The 21,501-nt window shown below is 43.3% G+C and overlaps 4 protein-coding genes and 1 pseudogene across 4 annotated transcripts; 2 read left to right on the top strand and 3 right to left on the bottom strand.

The window, feature by feature from the left end:
• Window positions 1-763: 763 nt before the first annotated feature.
• Window positions 764-4,334, bottom strand: LOC115355196 (zinc finger protein 771-like). Its single transcript, XM_030045909.1, has 2 exons — window positions 3,904-4,334; window positions 764-2,103 (listed from the first exon to the last, which is right to left on the bottom strand). The coding sequence occupies exons 1-2, from the start codon at window positions 4,175-4,177 to the stop codon at window positions 1,139-1,141; spliced, it is 1,239 nt and encodes a 412-aa protein (XP_029901769.1). The 5' UTR covers window positions 4,178-4,334; the 3' UTR covers window positions 764-1,138.
• A 1,689-nt stretch (window positions 4,335-6,023) lies between these two features.
• Window positions 6,024-6,462, top strand: LOC115355211 (histone H2B-like). Its single transcript, XM_030045923.1, has one exon. It carries the CDS (start codon window positions 6,038-6,040, stop codon window positions 6,410-6,412), a length of 375 nt encoding a protein of 124 aa, XP_029901783.1. The 5' UTR covers window positions 6,024-6,037; the 3' UTR covers window positions 6,413-6,462.
• An 813-nt stretch (window positions 6,463-7,275) lies between these two features.
• Window positions 7,276-7,973, top strand: LOC115355210 (histone H2A-like). The gene has a single exon (XM_030045922.1). The coding sequence runs from the start codon at window positions 7,299-7,301 to the stop codon at window positions 7,683-7,685; it is 387 nt and encodes a 128-aa protein (XP_029901782.1). The 5' UTR covers window positions 7,276-7,298; the 3' UTR covers window positions 7,686-7,973.
• A 1,383-nt stretch (window positions 7,974-9,356) lies between these two features.
• Window positions 9,357-20,510, bottom strand: LOC115355638 (transcriptional regulatory protein AlgP-like; annotated as a pseudogene).
• On the bottom strand, window positions 11,087-12,075 carry LOC115355208 (histone H1-like). The gene has a single exon (XM_030045919.1). It carries the CDS (start codon window positions 11,896-11,898, stop codon window positions 11,257-11,259), a length of 642 nt encoding a protein of 213 aa, XP_029901779.1. The 5' UTR covers window positions 11,899-12,075; the 3' UTR covers window positions 11,087-11,256.
• Window positions 20,511-21,501: the final 991 nt, after the last annotated feature.

Genomic DNA, 21,501 nt, shown 5'->3' with positions numbered 1-21,501 from the left:
ACGTGAAATATAACTCCGAGCAAATTGTGATTTTTTTCCCTTGTTTTACTGAGAGCCTAAAATCCCTGTGTGATTCCTGAGGGGCACTGATGTAGCTTACTCAATGTTCCCTCTGCCCCCCATAGTGTCTGTGTCACTGCCTCCATCCGCATCCTTTCAAAAAACTCTTTATTAAATGGAAAATTCAAGGCCTTGTGCCAATGTATTCCTCATTATTGAATATCAAAGGGCTGCACTGCAAAAACGCAAAATCTTACCAAGATTATTGTCTTATTTCAAGTCAAAAATGTCTTATTTCTAGTCAAAATATCTCATTACACTTAAAATAAGACATGATCACCTCAGAAGTAAACTGTTTTTAGACAATTTTCACTTGTTTCAAATTTGCCAGTGGATAAAGTGAAAATTCACTTGAAATAAGTGAAAATTAGCTAGAAACAAGAGACAAATTTTGCCAATGAAACAAGCAAATTTTCACTTGTTTCAAGCAAATTTTTACTTGAAACAAGAGACAATTGTCTAAAAACAAGGCACACAGGGACTGGCATTTTCTTGTGAGTACAGACTTACTGCAGAGTGCACAGGTGATAGATGTTATATATGCTTATATATATTAAATGTATATATGCAAGCCTATATGTGTGATGGAAATGAACAAGAATAAATATATGATTACAAAACAAATAGACATATAATCTTAGATGCAGGTCACAAAACTCACCAAACAAATCACTATGCAGAACGATTTGAAATAATGTGTTAAGTTTATAGTAAAAAAAAAAAAAAAAAGGAAACTTAAAGCATCCACACATTAATTTGTCTTTATACACATGATTCTTTCATTCTCTCACACATGTACATACTACAGATCGACCGGTATCCATACCAATAATTAGTAAACCAGGATATTGATAACTAATATTTAAGGCCAACTATGATTTCTAGTTAGAATGAAAAAAAGTCAAGTATATTTACAATTGTAGGATGTATTTGATTAAACGTAAGACCACTGATGCTGGGTCAGATCTGTTGTGTTGTAATGAGGCTGCGTTCAGATGCGTTTCAATCTATTACAGCTGAAAAGACCACTGCTGGTCCTTCTGTCCTTCAGGCAACTTTTGCTGCAAACTGAGCGGCCTCATGCTTTCTCTCCTGTGTGGATCCTCATGTGCTTTTTAACGTTACTCTTACAAGAAAAACGTTTGCAACACACTGAGCAGCTAAACGGTTTGTCTCCGGTGTGGACGGTCATGTGCTTGTTCAGGTCGCAGCTGTGTTTGAACATGTTCCCGCAGACGGAGCAGCTGAAGGGCCGCTCTCCGGTGTGGGTCCTCATGTGGCGGCTGAAGTCGGGCTTATCGATGAACCGCTTGCCGCAGACGGAGCAGCTGAACGGTTTCTCTCCGGTGTGGATCATCGTGTGTCTCTCCAAGTTTCGTTTCAGTGTAAAATCTTTGCCGCAGACGGAGCAGCTGAACGGTCTCTCTCCTGTGTGGGTTCTCATGTGTTTCTGCAGGTTTCCTTTGCAGACAAATGACTTGGCACAGACGGAGCAGCTAAACGGCTTCTCCTCCTTGTGCATCATGATGTGTCTTTTGTGGGTCGTTTGATATTTCGAGCTTTTGCCGCAAAAAGAACAAATCCATATTTTCTCTCCTTTGTCATTTCTGGCGGTGTAGGAAGACGGTCTCTCCACAACATCAGATCTGTTTTGACAGAACACGAGTTTGTTCTGTGAGTTTGAACCAGGCCCAGGCTCTGCGGTGTCCTCCCAGTCCTCGCTGTCCTCAGTCTCGGCCTCAGAGGAGCGAGACGACGGGAGCTGCAAATCAGCGGCTGGTTCCTCTGCTGCAGCTTCTGTTTTCATCTCTCCATGTTCTCGATGAGGCTGTGAGAGCTGAGCTTCATCTTCATCTTCATCTTCATCTTCATCTTCCTCACTCTTCACAGGAACGGCAGTGACTGGGAACTGAAGCTGCTCTGCCTCCTGATTGGTCCAGAGCTCCTCCTGTTCCTCTTTAATGTAGGGGGGCTCTGGCTCCTGCTGGTCGAGACTGGGGGTTTGCTGCTGCCTCTCAGGGGGAACCTCTTCTTTACACATCACTGAAACACACACACACACACACACAGTCATGAAGGAAAACCATGCTTGGAAGTTTACCTCAGCCTGTCACTACAAAATCTCATTCATACCCACGGCCATAAACATATTAAATAAACAATGAAAAATGGACAAAATAACTCTGACGCACTATAGGTCACTTTACACATATCCAGATCTTTTACCTTGTCTATTTTTATAGTTTTTAATTTTTATACTTTCTTTTAAGAATCTATACACACTGTGTGTGTTTTCAGAAATCTGTGTTGCGTGACTGTTTCTAGTCAGTGTATAGTCTACTGTTTTATATGTTGAGCCACGTCGAAGAAAATGTTCTGTTATGACAGACAATAAAGCTTTCTGAATCTCAATCACTTCATCATGTTTATGAGCTTCAAAATGCTTCCTTTCCAGCATGACTGTAGCCACATATGGAAACAAAGTCATTTATTTCCCCATAAAATCGGAAAATAACTAATAAGCAGATGACAATAAAAAGCTTATTAATCCACATTAGTGTTATTGTCTTAAAAATGCAGGGGGAAGATCCACTTTACATTCACATGTGATACCTTTTCTTTTGCAAACTGTGTGTCTGAGCAGATAACCATGAGCCGTGGAGTTCCCCAGGGGTCCATTGTGGAACCTCTCGTACTCTATTTTGATGTTCCCAAACATACAAAATAATGAAGTAGCAACTGACAAATTGATTTTAAAATGTTGCTACTTGTCCATAAATCTTGAAGGTTTTGGGAGCAAATATATCTGAAGATAAATGTGAACCTTCAGGGGCCCTCAGTTCATCAGGGACTGGATTACTGGCTGTCCAAACAGTCGACCCATGTGTCTGCAGTAACTGAGACAAACCCAGCAAACCCAGCATTAAGACAGAAACTGGTCCACTGGTCCACAGTCCAGTGCAGTGAGGAATCCACTGACCTATATATCTGTGAAACTAGAAAAAAAAAAAAAAAAAAAAAAAAAGATTTAAAAAAAAACATGGTTTAACACAGGACGTCCAACTCCTCAGGCCATGACTCAGCACTTTCCCTGCACCTGAAAGAAAAGGAACAGTCCTTCAAACAGATTCACAGCCTGGACAGGGAGGAGAGCGGGTTGGAAGGAGGAGTGAAGGAGGAGATCTGTGCTCAGCTAAAGAAACCACCTGTGAGCAGAGGAGGAGCGCTCACACACCGCCTGGCTCCAGCCGCTAACGCTGTCCTGCCAGCCCGTCACAGGACGCTCAAACACCAAGACTTGGATTAACCTCCCAGATGATATGAGACAAGCCAAACTCTGACTGCTGTCATGGAACCACATGACAGTTCTTTTTTTGTTGAAAGTAAAGAATTAAACAGTGGTTACAAACAAAAAGACTGCCGTGGTGGAAAACCTGATTCTCCATACTTATCTCACATTTTCATATGATCATATATCATTTACGTTAATCCACGTATTACTCCAATTTTGTGTTTTCATACACCAAGACAACTGTATGAGTTATCCCTGATGATAGGAATTCACATACTCACTTTGTTGTAAATCAGAAAACAGAAAATGCTTGTACAGATCCGAACACACACATATTAAAGACAGCTGGACGGCCTCTGTCACCTTGGATGGAGTGAACCGCTCTGACTCAAGGGTAAGAGGGTCGTGACATGGTGCTGGGAAGGATCATTCACCAGCACACTAAGGGCAGACTAACCAGTCCTGGCCAGTGAACAGCATGAGGTGATGATAAATCCTCCTGGTGCAGATGTGTGTGTGTGTGTGTGTGTGTGTGTGTGTGTGTGTGTCACCTGCTCTGTGCAGCTTGACTTCCGGCTGCAGCAGGATGTGCAGCAGCCTCCTCTCTCGCTCTGAACGCTCAGCTCTCTGTTCGCACTCCTCCACGGTTTTCTCCAACAGCCTGAAAATGTCCTCGGCGGCCGCCGTCAGCCGCTCGGTGAGCAGCGCTCTGAGCCGCGGGCCTCCAGCCGCTTCTCCTCCCTTTTCCAGCAGCAACAGAAAGTCTGCAGCCGCGGCGCTGATCCGCTCATGGACCGACAGCCTCAGCAGCTGCAGCGGCGGCATCGTCCTGCTTCCTGCTGCCCGGACAGGGGAGAGACACCAGAGCCGCTCCGGCGACTGTTTTCATTCCGGTTCAGAGGTCGAGCAGCACGGCAGCAGAGAGGAGGCGAAAGTCTTGCGCCGCCTGTTTTACTTGTTGACACTTTTACCTTATTCACACTTTATGTGCATATTTATGAGGTAAAACAAACAGTTTCCCATATATGTCCCTTCTTTTTCCCTCGTCAGGGAAACACATGACGAGGGAAAAGACGACGAACACAATATGCCTCCAAGTCAGTTATGTGCAATGCTATGTCTTTAACATCACTAATATTTATGTGCTTCATGTTTGTTATGTGTAATACTGCTGATGGTTGAGCATGATATGAACTTCCGTGTCTGTGTTTCATGTGCTGGCTACAGCAACTGCTTATTCTGTGTATGCCTATATGTCTGTCCTTAACCCTGTCCCTGTTTTATCCCTTTATTATTATTATTATTATTATTATTATTATTATTTTAATCCCCAAACCCCTCCCCAGGGGGCCACTACCCCCACCTAGGCCGTTATTGCAAATAAGAGTCTGCTCTTAATTAACTCGCCTATAGTCAAATAAAGGTTGATGATGACATGACGAAGTTGATTTTTTTTTTTTTTTTTTAACCAAAACCAAAATGAGTTCAACCAGTAAATATGAGCGGTGATAACAAGGAAGCAGAAGTTGAGTTGGATATGAAATCAGCTCTAAGAAGATCAAATAAATCTTGTGAAATTGTCTTTGCCTGTCTTATCAAACCGGGTTCATGCACGGAATTCAATTTCTGGCTCACACTTTGAAACAGAAGCTCGTCAAGCATCTAAAAAGCTGGTTGCAGTGCAAAAATATGAATGATAATAATTACAATCAGAAGAAGAGGGCAGGCATTCACGCTGTTTTCTCTCTGTTTTGTCAGCCCATGCGTTTTCCCTCGAGACGTTTTGTTTTAATCTGAGCATAAACTGAAACTGGCAGCATTTAACAGGGTTAGACAAGCTCTGAATCAAAATACAGGCCAGGGGATATTTTACTTTGAAAATCTACTAAAACGCCACTCAATCTAATGTTCACATATTTGATGGTGAGAAACAAGTGACCAACTGGCTTTGATAAATGGCACAAGACTTCAAGGCTCATTTTAGTTTCACTGCAGCCTGAGGAGGAAGTGCTGCCGCTTTCTACGCTGACGTAATTATTCAAACATCCCGCCTTTTTTGAACAAGATGAATTTAAGTTCATTTAAAAAAAAAAAAAAAAGTTTCATTTAAGAGCCACACCATCTCTCTGTCAAAGAGCAGATTCTAATGCGTTGCAGCTGTTTAATATCATGACAGAGGTTAGTAACAGCATAAAGAGCCTACAAATGGGAGTTTCAGCATAGACCAACGTTGAACTGGAATGAATCCAAACAAAAATAGTTAAGTCTTATGTACACACTGGCATGTGTAGTCATGTGTGCTGCCAGCAGGCGAGACCAAAATATATGAGTGATGTGTAGGAGGAGGTTTTTTTTTTTTTTTGCCTAAACTAGAGTGGAGGCCAGTGTGGAGAATTAATATTTTTTGTTTGTTTGTAAACCGACTAGAAATTCTAGTAATTTTAGTCATCTTTAGTATAACAACAGCGCAGTCTGTAGGCTACATTACGATGCGGTGTGTGTGTGTGTGTGTGTGTGTGTGTGTGTGTGTGTGTGTTCCTTGTGCAGCGCATGCTCAGTGTAGCTGCAAAGTTCGACCAATCGCACATGAGGAACGGCACAGCCTCATTTGCATGAGCTGGCCATAAAGAGGCGGCCTCATGCTGAAAAACATCATCCAGATTCTCGTAGTCTCTGTGCTTAGTCATGCCTGAACCAGCCAAGTCTGCGCCCAAGAAGGGCTCCAAGAAAGCCGTCAGCAAGACCGCCGGCAAGAGCGGCAGGAAGCGCCGCAGGCCCAGGAAGGAGAGCTACGCTATCTACGTGTACAAGGTGCTCAAGCAGGTGCACCCCGACACCGGCATCTCCTCCAAGGCCATGGGCATCATGAACTCCTTCGTCAGCGACATCTTCGAGCGCATCGCCGGCGAGGCGTCCCGCCTGGCTCACTACAACAAGCGCTCCACCATCACCTCCAGGGAGATCCAGACCGCCGTCCGCCTGCTGCTGCCCGGGGAGCTGGCCAAGCACGCCGTGTCCGAGGGCACCAAGGCCGTCACCAAGTACACCAGCTCCAAGTGAGCAGCCGATGCGCCATAACACCAACACAAAGGCTCTTTTAAGAGCCACCCAAAGCTTCTGAAAGAGAATCCTTTCAACTTTTTAACTAAATCTGCAATTATGAATTTTCTAATAGGCTATTCTGGACACTACAAACAGCCAGCCGTGATTCCTTCTTTATACCCTGACTGTTCTCAAATATTAGTTACACAATCTAACGCAGACATTCAACAAATCCACAAGTTGCCATTTTCCCCCTCTGTCAACATAACCTTAGTTTCACCAGAGCAAACAAAACTGCTAGAGAATTTTTTTTTTTTTTTTTCCTTTCTCTTTCTATGGTTGGCCATTATGTTTCATTAAAATACACACAAACTCAGGACGGAAACCGTAATGTAATAATTTTGTGATCATCACAGATAAAAGTGTAGAGGCATTCTGCCTAAGAAAATAAACTGCGTCACAGGAAGTAATAAGGCGGGGGTTTCAAAAAAAACCTTTCTTCCAATAGGACTTGTTGGCGCATGCGCGTCACGTATCCCAAGTTTTACTTTTAAGGTTTTTTTTTTTCCTCCCACCCTTCTCACATGACAGTGGACTACAAGTAAACAACAACAACAAACACGGCTGGACCGTCTACATTTACTCCGTGGAGAGTGTTACAGTGTGTTTGGATACAGTTTGTTTGTTTGGTGATTAAAAACAAAACAATGATCGGACTCATTAAATTACGTGACGCTGTTGACGTCATCAGGGACGGTGCCCCGCGGTGATTGGACAATGGCTGTGTGGTTCAAACTCGTGTGCGCGCGCTGCCTCTGCTCGTGCGCTCGGCGGGTATAAATGGGTGTGTGCGGCGGCTGCGGTTCATGTTTTCCGTCTGACTGCAGGAGAAAGAAGCTTCACGATGAGCGGAAGAGGAAAAACCGGCGGCAAGGCTCGCGCTAAGGCCAAGAGTCGTTCATCTCGCGCCGGGCTCCAGTTCCCGGTCGGCCGCGTGCACAGGCTGCTCCGCAAGGGGAACTACGCCGAGCGGGTCGGCGCCGGAGCCCCGGTGTACCTGGCCGCCGTGCTGGAGTACCTGACCGCTGAGATCCTCGAGCTGGCCGGGAACGCCGCGCGCGACAACAAGAAGACCCGCATTATCCCGCGTCACCTGCAGCTGGCCGTCCGCAACGACGAGGAGCTCAACAAGCTGCTGGGCAGAGTGACCATCGCTCAGGGCGGCGTGCTGCCCAACATCCAGGCCGTGCTGCTGCCCAAGAAGACCGAGAAGCAGGCCAAGGCCAAGTAGAGCCCAACACACACCAACACACTCAAAGGCTCTTTTAAGAGCCACACACTCCTTCAAGAGCGTCTCCTGCTGTTTTTCTCAAGTACAAATGAAAAGTATAGGCTACTGGTGTTACCGTGGGGATGGGCGATGGAAAGTACAATTGCAATATTTCAAACAACTCTATGTATTCTTTTATTCGCGCTCATGTTCGACTTAAAATGATTTGATCTGAGCGCCTAAATAAAGCCCAACCCCTTTCACTGTGCCGTTGTCTTTCTACCGCCAATGTGACATAATTATTCTAATAATCCGCCTTTTATAACAAATGGAATATGAAATAATCCATTTTTAAATGGGTCAGTCTTTGTTGGTAATAGTTAAACTCTTTTTCGTCTTATTCTTGGGACTGCCAGCAAGCTAGGTCCAGATGAGCAGAGCTTCTGCACTAACACACACACACACACACACACAGTCAAAGGCCACAGAACAATCCAAAAGGCGCTGTCTTTGTGAGGGGTAACACTGGATTCAGCTCCATCCATACTTTATTTAATCAGCAGAAGTCTAAAGTAGAAATGTAATTAAAAAAAAAAAAAAAAAAAAAAAAACCTCCGTGTAACGTGCTGATTATTCAGTCATAATGAAAAGCATTCATAACTAGTTGGCAGTGATATCGCATTTCAGGACATGCTTCTTTTCTTCTTGACATTTGTATTTTCCACAGACGTTGGGGTAAATTCATATTTCCATATAGAATGAGAATGTTTATCTCTGAGGAGCAGTTGTTTTGTTTTTCCAATCCAGCCATATAGTGTACATACAGTATTAATCCATATCAGTATGTAGGAAGCTCTGTGTGCTGTATGTGGAGCAGAGTATATTCTGATCTACAAGTGAAAATTTATCACAACCATATACTAAAAGTACATTCCCCCAATGTATAAAATTTAATATAAAAGAATATAAAGGCCATCTATGTGATTAATCAAAGAAGATAAAGGGTTAAATAAATTGTGAATGTAAATGAAAAACATTTACAAGAAAACCACGTAAAAGTCATTTATGTATATTATGCAGTAGGTTAAGCCATGGGCAGACTTACCATTAGGCAAAACTAGGCGGTTGCCTAGGGCCCCAAGTTCCTGAGGGCCCCATAAAACTCCTCATACACTTATGGTTAATACAGTTTGGGCCCAAATTTTCTTAAATCCGCCACTGGGTTGAGCATATTTCAGGTAATTTGCACATGAAAACACCAAGACTCTTTTTCATCATGCGATGCTGAGAAGTTGAATGAATGAAACTATTCTATATACAGGGTGTCCACAAAGTCTCTTTACAATTTAAAAAAAATCTACTCGTCACTTTAATAATTTCCACAGATTTGTCTATTCATTTGCTTTGGTAATAAATGTTAAATTGTAAAGAGACTTTATGGACACCCTGTACGTTTATTTCTGCTGGCAGGTGGGCCTCAGCCCTCAGCTCATACAGATGAACTGTAATTTCTAATCTGTACATTGCGTTGATATGGATGGTAGGCTATAGTATAAGCAGCAGTGTTTTTTGTCGGGATTCAGTTCATAAACGGAGAATAAATAATGATTATTAAAAAGCTATTAGCAAAACAAAATAACACGTACAACTGAGAGGCTGGAGGCTCTTGATTGAATGTATGTGGCTCTTAAAAGAGCCTTTGTTTGCAACGTGTGTGTGTGTGTGTGTGTGTGTGTGTGGTCTAAGCCCTCTCTCCGCGGATGCGGCGGGCCAGCTGGATGTCTTTGGGCATGATGGTGACCCTCTTGGCGTGGATGGCGCACAGGTTGGTGTCCTCGAACAGGCCGACCAGGTAAGCCTCGCTGGCCTCCTGCAGAGCCATGACGGCCGAGCTCTGGAAGCGCAGGTCGGTCTTGAAGTCCTGGGCGATCTCTCGAACGAGGCGCTGGAAGGGCAGCTTGCGGATCAGCAGCTCGGTGGATTTCTGGTAGCGGCGGATCTCCCTGAGAGCCACGGTGCCGGGCCGGTAGCGGTGCGGCTTCTTGACGCCGCCGGTGGCCGGGGCGCTCTTCCTGGCCGCCTTGGTGGCCAGCTGCTTCCTGGGGGCTTTGCCTCCGGTGGACTTGCGGGCGGTCTGCTTGGTTCTGGCCATGGCTCAGCCTCTCTGCTCTGCTTCCTCACAAAACTGCGACAACATGAGGCGCCGAGCGGCTCCGCCTCTATATACAGGCAGCGCAGCGCCGCGCCGCCACGCGCGCAGCAGCTCGTCCGCTACTGGACCGAAGCAAAGACCGCCGAAAATTTGAACCTTAGCCCCGCCCCCGTGTCAGCTGACCTGGGCCCAGCGCTGCTCTGACGCTCCCAGCTGACGGACACCCGCATCTGTCGGATCCCACGCTGCTTTCCGCCAAACACACACATCAGCACATGAGCTCAGAGACAAAGATTCACTCACACGCCGCTTTTTACAAACACGTGCCCTCCTGCTCTGCACTGAGTGTTTGTCCAAACAAATTCACTAATACAATCAAAGAAATGTTTTCTGTTAGCACACAAAGAATGACGGCAAACTGAAGGGAAAACTATAAAGCTACAAGTGTCACTGAAAAAAGAGCAAAAAAGTTGCTCGGTAATTTGCCTCTTCCACAGCTCATGAGCAAAGAGATGGAGAGATGATTGTGTAATTCTGTCCCATGTGACGACAGAGAGTTTGAGGCGAGACGCAGAGATCTAGAGGAAGATTTGCAGATGTTATTGCTGTTTGCTGCAGCCCCTGAACAGCTGGCAGGGTTTTTTTTTAGGTGTAATAGATAGATAGATAGATAGATAGATAGATAGACTTTATTAATCCCAAACTGGAAAATTCACAGTCACAGCAGCGTTAATAGAACAGAAACAATAAATAAAATAAATGCAGAAATATATACAATAAATATAAACAAGAAATACTATATACAGTAAACAATATAAACAAACATCCAGCAATGAGATATGAGATGTAGGCTACAGATGGTATATGAAATATATGGATGGTTCCAATAGATAAAAACAGTAAGAATGTATATAAACCTAAGATGTAGGCTAATAATATAAATAATAAACAGTTACGGTGCTGAGTAGTGGAGCGTTAAAACAGTTGTCCCTGTGATTTGTTGTACCGTGTGATGGTTTGTGAAATACAAAAACTAAGAAAGACACGGGAGCTGCTGCAACAGGCTGCTACTTCGCACGGCGCCACCCTGCACTCAGTGAGGAGCATTATAGAAACTTCAGTTATAGGTTAAATAATAAATAAGATAAGATATTCCTTTATTAGTCCCACGCTGGGGAAATTTCACGTATTACAGCAGCAAAGTGGATAGCAAGATATGAAGCATAATTTACACTATAAACAGTATACAGATAATAGTAACAAAGAGCAATATAAACATTATAAACAAGGAACGTAGAAAAATACTATATGAACAATTTAAACATAAATAAGTAGGCTACAAGTGGATAACACAACACAGTGATTTTCTGAAGGATGCTCTGAGAGGAGGTGGGTGGCTCTGAGAAGAGCCTTTGGGGGTGTTAGTGAAGGGTGAGGGCTTCACTTCTTGGCTGCAGCCTTCTTGGGTTTGGGCTTGCTGGTTTTGGCAGCAGCTTTGGGTTTGCTGGCTTTGCTCTTCTTGACGGGAGAAGCTTTAGGCTTGTTGACCTTCTTAGCCTTCTTGGGGCTCCTGGGCTTTGTGGCCTTGACGGATTTCTTCTTGGCGGCTGCGGGTTTCTTGGCCTTGGCCGGAGATTTCTTGGCTGCAGATTTGGCGGCTGGTTTTTTGGGCTTCGTGGCTGCAGGTTTCTTAGCGGCGGCTGTCTTGGCAGTTGACTTTTTAGCGGCTGGTTTCTTGGAGGGCTTGGCGGCGCCGCTGTCCTTCTTGGCGAGGCGGAAAGAGCCGGAGGCTCCGGTGCCTTTAATCTGGACCAGAACTGCTTTGTTGACCAGCGCCACCAGGGCCAGTTTGATGCGGGATCTGTTCTTGTCCACGTCGTAGCCGTCGTTGGCCAGAGCTTTCTTGAGGGCGGCCAGAGAAACGCCTTTGCGCTCCTTGGACGCAGACACGACCTTGACGATCCGCTCGCTGATGCTGAGGCCGCCCTTAGGCTTGGGCTTGACAGACTTCTTCTTCGGCGCTTTAGCCGGCGCTTTGGCCGGAGCAGGAGCGGGAGGCGCAGCTGGAGCAACTTCTGCCATCTCTTCTCTTCTTTTCAGGGACTTTCTCTCCGCTTCACTCGCTGATTCTCTCTGTCTCGGTCTCTGTGTTCACACACTGACGGGACTGATGGGAGGAGCAGCGCGAGGCGGGACTTATACACTGCATGCGGACCTTGTAGACTCAGCGCACAGCCCTCCTCTCTCCCTGCTCAAACGGCGACACACTTTTGTGTTTTCTCCTCCACCTTTTCCGCACTAAATCCGCAGCTCGGACGCGGGTCCGGGCGCAAATGTCAGCGCCTCCGACAGAAAACCTCTTCCTCTGCGGGATCCAGTCGCTTCCAGCGCCGGGGACCCTCGGCTTGGATCCGGGAGAGCCTCAAACCACTCCGACACGCCGCCGCATCGCTCAGCTCGCAGCGGCTTTTCCTCACATTTCGTCCCTTAAAAGCCTTTAAAGAGCTTCGGACTGCAGAGCAAAGCGCCTGTCCGGGGAGCACAGAGGGCCCACCACCGACTCACAGTGCAAACCTCCATCTGGCGTCTGGACTTCAGCGGGAAAGAGGACATTTGTCGCCGGGAGTAAACACACTGATGCTGGCGGCGCCTCGGGCTGCCTCCACTTCCTGGAAGAGACGCTTTCCGTCTCCTCAACTTTCTGCCTCCCGTCACTTTTGCTCGGATCATGATCCATCAAGTCAGGAACAAGACTTCATAATGTTCTGTGGCTGCGGATCAAACACTCATTTCTTTTCTGTCACATTCAAAACCGTGAAGATTGTCTGATTGAAACGTCGCTGGTCTGCTGTTTCCTGTCGAAGCTGCTTCAGGCCGAGATATCATTTTACTGTTATTAGTTTTCATTGTTTTATGTAAGAAACAAACTTACAAGACCAAAACTGCAGCCGATTGAAGGATAATAAACGTAATAGTAATGCTTCCAGTGACAAAAGGCAAACATGACTGTGTGTTTGTGTGTGAGACAGTGTATGCGTATGAGTTTCCCCTCACACACTGAGCGTGTGTCATTAGATCCATTTAGATGGATCTAATGACTGGATTAGATCTAGATTAGATCTAGATGGATCTAATGTGAGTCATTTAGATCCAGTCTGTAATGTTAGAAAATACATGGATGAATGTAAAATAAATAAATAAATAAATGGTGATAAAAAAAAAAATGGTGTGTTGCTGTGTGGTGGCAATTAGCAGAAGACAAATGATGGATGTAGTTTGTTGAAGGTTTGGTCAGAGTCTGTGCTCATGGACGATCGTCTTCTCCTGACATGTGAGTTGCTCGTCTGTAGGCATGGAAGTGGATCGCAGCTTTGAATGACGCAGATGCTGGCAGCTGCTGCAGCTCCACTCTAACAGACTGAATCAGCTTATCCAAAAAGCTGGAAACATCATTGGCTCTAAGCTGGTTTCACTGTACGATGTGGTGACAGAGAGTAAGCTTGAATTAAAAAGTTAGCCTACTATATAACAGTGAATTAAAAGGTTACTATATAACCTTTTAATTCACTGTTTAAATATCTGTTCTGGCATTTATTCCATATTAGCGTATATCAAATCAGATAATGTGTGATATGCATGTGTGAACAGAATAATTCAAAGAACTTGTAATTGACTTTTTTTCTTGTCTTTGTGTGTGTAATGAACTTGTGAATTTTTATAGTGATATCTGAAAGTAAAATTTTGAACCCCTTTCCCCTGTGTGTTAAAAAGGGTGTTTTTTTTTTTTTTTTTTGGTATTATATGGTCATATATAGGTGATTTTCAAAACTTTCCATCAATGGGATTCCTTGGGACTTTTTTTCTCCTCACTCAGGACGTACTGAGGATACAAAATCAGTTGAGTTTGCTTCTCTTTCAATTTGTCCTATGTTGACCCCAGTTTTGGCCTAAAATTACTGGACCAAAGTGCAGTCCAGCTCTGTAACTCTGCTCTGACAAGATAGTTTTATTTAGTTTTATTTAGTCACTGCCTTACCTACTGTACTGAGCCTATAGAGCCTCAGCCTCTGCGGTCTTCATTGTATTTTACTTCATTGAATTTTATTTATTTATTTTACTACCACGTTTTAGTCAGTTTTTAATGTGCGTTTTATTGTTTTATTATGTTATGTGTGGCTGTTTTATATGCTGCTATGGCATTACAATTTCCCTGCAGGGGTTAATAAAGTTTATATCTGTCTATCTTCATTTCATCAGCCCAGACTGTTCACAGTCTGTCGTGGCTTCTGCTTGAGCTCACAAGGAGCCTCAGGTGTGTCCAGGTTACAGGCCACATGGAGAAACCCCCCTCCCAGTACTCAGAATCACAACATGAGCGTGGCCCACTTTATAAAGCCCCCTCTCCCTCAGACTCACACAGAGAAGATGATGTGACATCGACGCGCCCCGGGAGTTTTATAGAAGAAAATAAGAAATAAAAACCAACAGCCATGTCCTTTAACCTCAGCCATTTCACACGTCACATTTCTCCTCTTTTTATTTGCCTTTGTAGGAGCCACAATGCCAAAGTGAATATGCTCATTTATATGGTCTGCAGATTTCATAATTCGTAATTTCTAGTCATTGTGTAAGAAAATATTGGTCATGTGTAAAATGTACAAGAGCAAATGTCTTTCTATCTGTTTTGTCTTTATGTTTGTACTATTTTTTCTTCCCAGGATGGCGAAGGCATGGCCAAATTGACCTTCATTCATTCTCTACAGCCCTTCTCTCGTCTTAGCCATAACCAAATGACGCCTAACCTTGACCTTAACCAGTCAGCCAAAACCACCACTCAAATGGCTTTGCCTAACCCTTTGAAAATATAAATAAATAGATAAATGGCATTTGTAATCATTCAGCTCCACAGGTTTTATGTGACTGAATATTAATGTTAGGCTGCCTTTTGTCTTCTCTCAGTGTTTTATTGTCAACCTATAAATCAGGGCTCTCCAATCTTTTTTCACCCAAGAGCTGCTCATGTGTTATGTGACTTACATTTATTCACACAATTCACCAATCTGCTATAAATCTCCTCCACATACTGTACATGCAGCAGGTTTTGCAGGTATGTATCAAATGTTTTCTCATTTTCAACTTTCGGACACATTTTCGGACATATTTTCAACTCTTTAGACAAAATCAGCAACAAGTTGTGAAGTAACTGAAGACCCCAGTTATAAACATGTAGTTTGTTAATTTGCACATCCATAAGCCTTTAAACATCAAATTCGGTGATGCGTCTGAATTGAGACACACTGATCTGCAGAGATTAGTTTACATGTTTTCTCCATTGGTTTGGCTGATTTCTTGAAACAGAAATGACATTCTCAAATAACATGGACAAAACTCCAAACCTCTTAGCAATTGTTCACAACCTACTGGAACTTCTCATTCATTTCATGAAATTGCAAATGTCTTAGTACATGTCTCAATGTGTCAGAAGATCTTTGCAAATGATTAAGTACAGTTAGCCTACAGTTAGCACAGTTTCCAAGTGAATAGATCTTGTTGATCTAAACTGACTGTTGGGTTCTCAGTCTAATGGTTGCTCTCTCCAAAACATGTCAGCATCATTTCATTGTGTAAGTCATCACATGCACAACAGTCTGTTCAATTGTCAAAATGAGTCAAGAACATAATACCATGAATACCATATATGAATCTCTTGGAACATTTGATAAATTGTTTACAGTTTTTTTCAATATTTTTTTTTTTTTTCAGTATAATGAAACTGGGATCCACTTTGTCGTCATCTTCACCTCCAAACCACAGCAGAAGTTTTCTTTTGCAAATGTGTTCATACCTTTTTATTGGATTCACACATTTTTCAGGCTCTTTTGCACAACACTTCTCACATGTGTCATTTACATGGCCCTGACTCCATTGACTTCACTATGGTAGTCAAAAGCAAAACATCTGCTCACAGCTGTTAGAAATGACCTGCATCACTATGAAATCACTAGTGCACCTGCATCACTACCCTTTCCACAAATCACCATTCACCAACCAATCAGGATGCACCGACAAAAAAGGGGCCTATAAATTGTATTCTGTATTTTTTTTTTCAACTCCTTTGAGTTTTTCTGTGTAATACTGTATGTGAATTATAGTATTTAAATTTTCCCATCAATACAGTAAAATTTCACTTCAAAGTCTTTCTGAGTTTGGATGCAGTTCTTTGCTGTAAGTTCACATTTGAATGTGCAGCTCACAGGAGAGCCTTGTTCAAACTGACAGCTGTATTTTGTATTCTGCTGTCAGCTGTGTTACAGTACAGTAGAGCTGATTGAAGGAATCTACTCATTTGGGCAGAAGTTGAGTTGTTTGAGGGAAATATTGGCTTTTGCTGCTTGCTTTACAATATATAACTATGGGAAATTGTCAAACAAAAAAAAAAAAAAAATGCAATCCACACAGGAAAAAGTAAGGTTGAACCTGCTCAGACTGAAAAGGATGAGTTGCATTTTGGTGTTGAGTATGAAGTGAGTGAGAGGATTAGTTGTATTGGGCGGTGACAAAATGTGCTTTTGCTGCATGTTTGAAATGTTTTGTCATGGTAAGAGCCTTTTGCAAACAAAATGTGTTATTTTGGGCAGAGCGCCTCTCATTAGGCCTATGTATTACAGTTTTGATACCAGGATTTCTGAGTTGACAGAGGAGGTAAAGCGATTGAAAAAAACTGTAATGGTTACAATTTCCATGGCAGTATGAGTGCAACGTGTGATGTCAAACCTTGGAGGTTACTCTTACCGTAAAATCCTTTTTTTTTTTTTTTTCCCAGTTTAATACACAATTGTATTCTGTTAGCTAGACAAAAAAAATAGTACAGTAACCACTGTCAGTGAAGGACTGGGCTAAGACTGAGAGGTGGACATGAGGGATATTTCAATGGTCCTCTGCCATAGTGACAAAACATCTAAACATTTTGACTTGCAGTGCTTACACAATGCCAAAGGGACGATGCATTTTGGGGGCACTGACTACTGATATGAGAAGGAAACTTCATTTTGACACATGAGTGAACTGTTTTGGGAGAGATATGAGCTTTTGCAGGTGAACCATGGTGTTGTGCTGAACTGGAAGACTGTTTTGCCAAATGATCTTGAAGTTTTGAGAATGTAATTTCTGTTTCAAGAAATGAGCCAAACCAATGGAGAAAAACTGTAATATCCTATCATTATCAGAGCATCATGTTGAAGAAAATTGTACTTTCACAGTCAAACACAAGGTAGCTCTGTTCCAATAGCATATGCCACCTTTCAGTTTTATTTCTTTATGCATTTTCTGCTTGTTAGTAATTAGCCGATCGTATTTTGACAAACACAAAGGCCTCTGCTCTCTCCAGCTATCAGTGATCTCATTTCCGGTCAGCTGGCTTTGAATTCAAAATAAACCACTGACACGACACTGACACCAGGTCTTCCCGTCCTGCCAGCTGTAACATTCCCATCTCACATTCTTTATCTTTTCTCATGTTAACAACTGATAGAATCATAACTCTTTAAAAGGTGAAAATATTGGTCTTTTCTCCGAGTAATGTTTCAGTAGAAGTGGAGGTAAACTCTGATGTAATACTGATAATAAATAGAAATTGCTCCATTCCCATTGGATCCCAGTGGTCTGATTATGCGTCCCATGCAGACTGCAGAGCACAAAGACGGGACGAGCTGAACCCTGTGGGGAATACAGCATCACTCCCACGTTTCTCTAACAAACACAATGAGCTCATACTGTTTTATTCAATTAAATCACTTGTTGTATCTCAAAAGGAAACACAAAATCAACATTTTTGCCCACCTCGTGACCCACAAACCTGCGGGCAAGATTGCGGCCGATCCCTCCCACCCCGGCTACAAACTGCTGTGTCCCTCCCCTCTGGCAGGAGGCTGCGCTCCATCAGGACCAAAACCTCACGCCATCAAAAAAGTTTCTTCCCCTCTGCAGTGGGCCTCACCAACACAGCCAGGGACAGCAAAAAACATGGACACTGATCCCCCCCAACACACACACACAGACACACACACACACACACACACACACACCCTGTGTCTGATGTGGTTCAGTGCCTTTCACATTCCCATACATTCACTCTTCTTTTATTGCCTTTCTTACTTTGTACTTATTTGGACTTATTGTATATTGTTGTATATTGTACATAGGTTGTATATTGTATATAGGAGTGTTATATATACTTTCTATTTTATTTTTATTTTTTATCGATTTTATTCTTATCTATTTTTTACTTGCACACTGCTGGAGTTGTTGCCATCCCATTTCACTGCTGCTGTACCCGTACATCATGAATGTGACGAATAAAAATCTTGAATCTTCAATCACATACTCACACTTTACAGTGCAATATTTAAATTGTACATTTATTTTTGTATTATTATTTTTCCAGATCTTTTTTTTTTTTTTTTTATTGTGTGTTATTTATTTATGTGAAGCACCTTCGCTCCAAGTCAAATTTCTTGTTTGTGAAAACTTGGCAATAAAGATCTTTCTGATTCTGATTCCCTGCAGTAGAGTGTTTCAGCCACCAGGGGGCAGACAGTCTGCCCTGCTGAGCTGAACGGAGCGTTTCGCAATATTGCCTGCACTTTCTAGATAGATAGATAGATAGATAGATAGATAGATAGATAGATAGATAGATAGATAGATAGTTGTTGTCACGGTAACAGAGGTGTTCATTCACTTCTATGTTTGCCATTGAGCTCATAGTTAGTGCTGCTGTTGGACTGGACTGCATTTTACTGACAGCTGTTTCCATTATTATTTCCCTCCTCATGTATATAAATACAAAGGACAAAAAATTAGACACAAATCTCAATCTAACGTAGTCCAGTAGCAGACCTCTGCAAACTACAGCCTCAGTAACCTCAATAGCTTTGATAAAAGGTAGAATTAATGGCAGAGCTGCTGAGCTGAGCTGCATTAGATTATACAGGTGGCGCTGATAAAGTGATGCTGAGTGTGTGTGTGTGTGTGTAATTCCTACAGACACTCTGAATCATAAATGACATCTGACTCCTCACCTACTTTTCAATCTGGCACCTTAATCAGCTTTGTCTGAATCTCACCCTCAGGCAGGGCTCTTATTGTGAAGGAGCACAGGCTCATTGACGCATCAAGGGCTGAGGTAACATGTCATATGCATCATATCTGAGCCTGCATTCATAACGCTGGAAACTAAACCATCATAGATACAGGATTTTTCTGAGGGATCAGAGTCACTTTCGGTTTCACGGTATTTATACTCCTCTCAGCTGCCTGCTGATTGGCCGGCTCAGACTTCAGATGCATCCACCAATGAGATAAGAGGACACGCCCGTCAAGTTCAAAGAGTAAAAATCTCATTTCCACTGTTAAGTGCTCGTTATTTCCAAATTAAAACGACAAGCTTTTCTTTTTTTTTTTTAAATAAATTTCTAATGCACATATTTTTTTATTTCTTTTCATTTTCTTATAATTTGATTCTTGTCTTGATTTGGCCAACTAAGCCAGTTTCCTGATGGCGATCAATAAAGTATTTCTGATTCTGAGGTAAACTGTGTGTGCCATGATTATTGATTCCATGTTTATGTTTGTTTTCTTTAGACTATGACGTTCAGGAATAAGCAAAGCCTTCATATCTGTCATTATGAGATACAAGAAACCTGCAGAAAGTCTGACTTCAAAAACTGAGGAATGAAAAGGTTTGATTTTTCATATACACTTATGAATCCGTTTATGACTGACAGTCACACAGTCTGTGCTCACCTGTAATGATCATAATTGTAATAAATGGTTCATAATAATTAAGAGTTCTCAGGCTGGTTGTGTTCACTGTGCGAGGCTGTGCACAGACCGGATGACAGTGCAGCAGCTGGAAGCAGCTGATCAATACTTTGTATGCAGCTGTCAGATATGAAACGTCACACACCAACAGAGAATCAACCGATGCAGCTCAGCCCTTCAGCCTGGAAAGAGTTGGCTGTGATGGAAGAAGCATCAGCAGGTGAAAATACAGCAGCTTTTTTTTTTTAAATATACATCTTTACAAAACATAACTAGCCTACTCTGTTGAATGAAGCATGAATGAATAATGTGTGTAATAACTGGGAGGATGGTGTCTCTTGATTGAATATATGTGGCTCTTAAAAGAGCCTTTGTTTGAAACACATACGTCACACACACGTGTGTGTGTGTGTGTGTGTGTGTGTGTGTGTGTGTGTCCTAAGCCCTCTCTCCGCGGATGCGGCGGGCCAGCTGGATGTCTTTGGGCATGATGGTGACCCTCTTGGCGTGGATGGCGCACAGGTTGGTGTCCTCGAACAGGCCGACCAGGTAAGCCTCGCTGGCCTCCTGCAGAGCCATGACGGCCGAGCTCTGGAAGCGCAGGTCGGTCTTGAAGTCCTGGGCGATCTCTCGGACGAGGCGCTGGAAGGGCAGCTTGCGGATGAGCAGCTCGGTGGATTTCTGGTAGCGGCGGATCTCCCTGAGAGCCACGGTGCCGGGCCGATAGCGGTGCGGCTTCTTGACGCCGCCGGTGGCCGGGGCGCTCTTCCTGGCCGCCTTGGTGGCCAGCTGCTTCCTGGGGGCTTTGCCTCCGGTGGACTTGCGGGCGGTCTGCTTGGTTCTGGCCATGGCTCAGCCTCTCTGCTCTGCTTCCTCACAAAACTGCGACAACACGAGGCGCCGAGCGGCTCCGCCTCTATATACAGGCAGCGCAGCGCCGCGCCGCCACGCGCGCAGCAGCTCGTCCGCTATTGGACCGAAGCAAAGACCGCCGAAAATTTGAACCTTAGCCCCGCCCCCGTGTCAGCTGACCTGGGCCCAGCGCTGCTCTGACGCTCCCAGCTGACGGACACCCGCATCTGTCGGATCACACGCTGCTTTCCGCCAAACACACACATCAGCACATGAGCTCAGACGTGCCCTGCGTTCCAAATCGCATACTTATACTTTTTACTTTTAGTATGTACTGCAGCTGCCCTTACAAAGTATGTAGTTTAGTATGTATTGGGACATACTAATTCTTTTTTTCCCTACTAAATAGTATAGTAGTATGAGTATTGGAACGCAGGGACACATTCACTCACACGTCCCATCCTGCTCTTTTGCCTCTTCCATAGCTCATGAGCAAAGAGATGAAGAGATGGAAATGTAAATATTTAAGTGCATAGCCTAATTCTGTCCCATGTCACGAGAAAAAGTTTGAGGCGAGATGCAGACTGAGAGGAAGATTTGCAGATGTTGCTGCTGTTTGCTGCAGCCCCTGAACAGCTGGCAGGGGTTTTTTAGGTGTAATAATGATAGATAGATAGAAACATAAAATAAATAAATGCATAAATAGGCTATATACAATAAATATAAACAATAAAGACTATATACAGTAAACAATACAAACATAAACATCCAAAAGTGAGATATGAGATGTACAGATGGTATATAAGATATAGCCTACGGATGGTTCCAATAGATAAAAACACCTAAGATGTAATAATATAAATAGGCTAATCAATAAACAGTTGTGGTGCTGAGTAGTGGAGCGTTAAAACAGGACTATACAGCAGACAGCTGTGAGTTGTCTGTCAGACAGATGTGATTTGTTGTACCGTGTGATGGTTTGTGAAATACAAAAACTAAGAAAGACACAGGAGC

Source organism: Myripristis murdjan, chromosome 23 (assembly GCF_902150065.1).
Source record: "Myripristis murdjan chromosome 23, fMyrMur1.1, whole genome shotgun sequence".
Taxonomy (NCBI): domain Eukaryota; kingdom Metazoa; phylum Chordata; class Actinopteri; order Holocentriformes; family Holocentridae; genus Myripristis; species Myripristis murdjan.
Note: the sequence above shows the minus strand (reverse complement) of the source record. Positions and strands in the feature narration are given on the sequence as shown.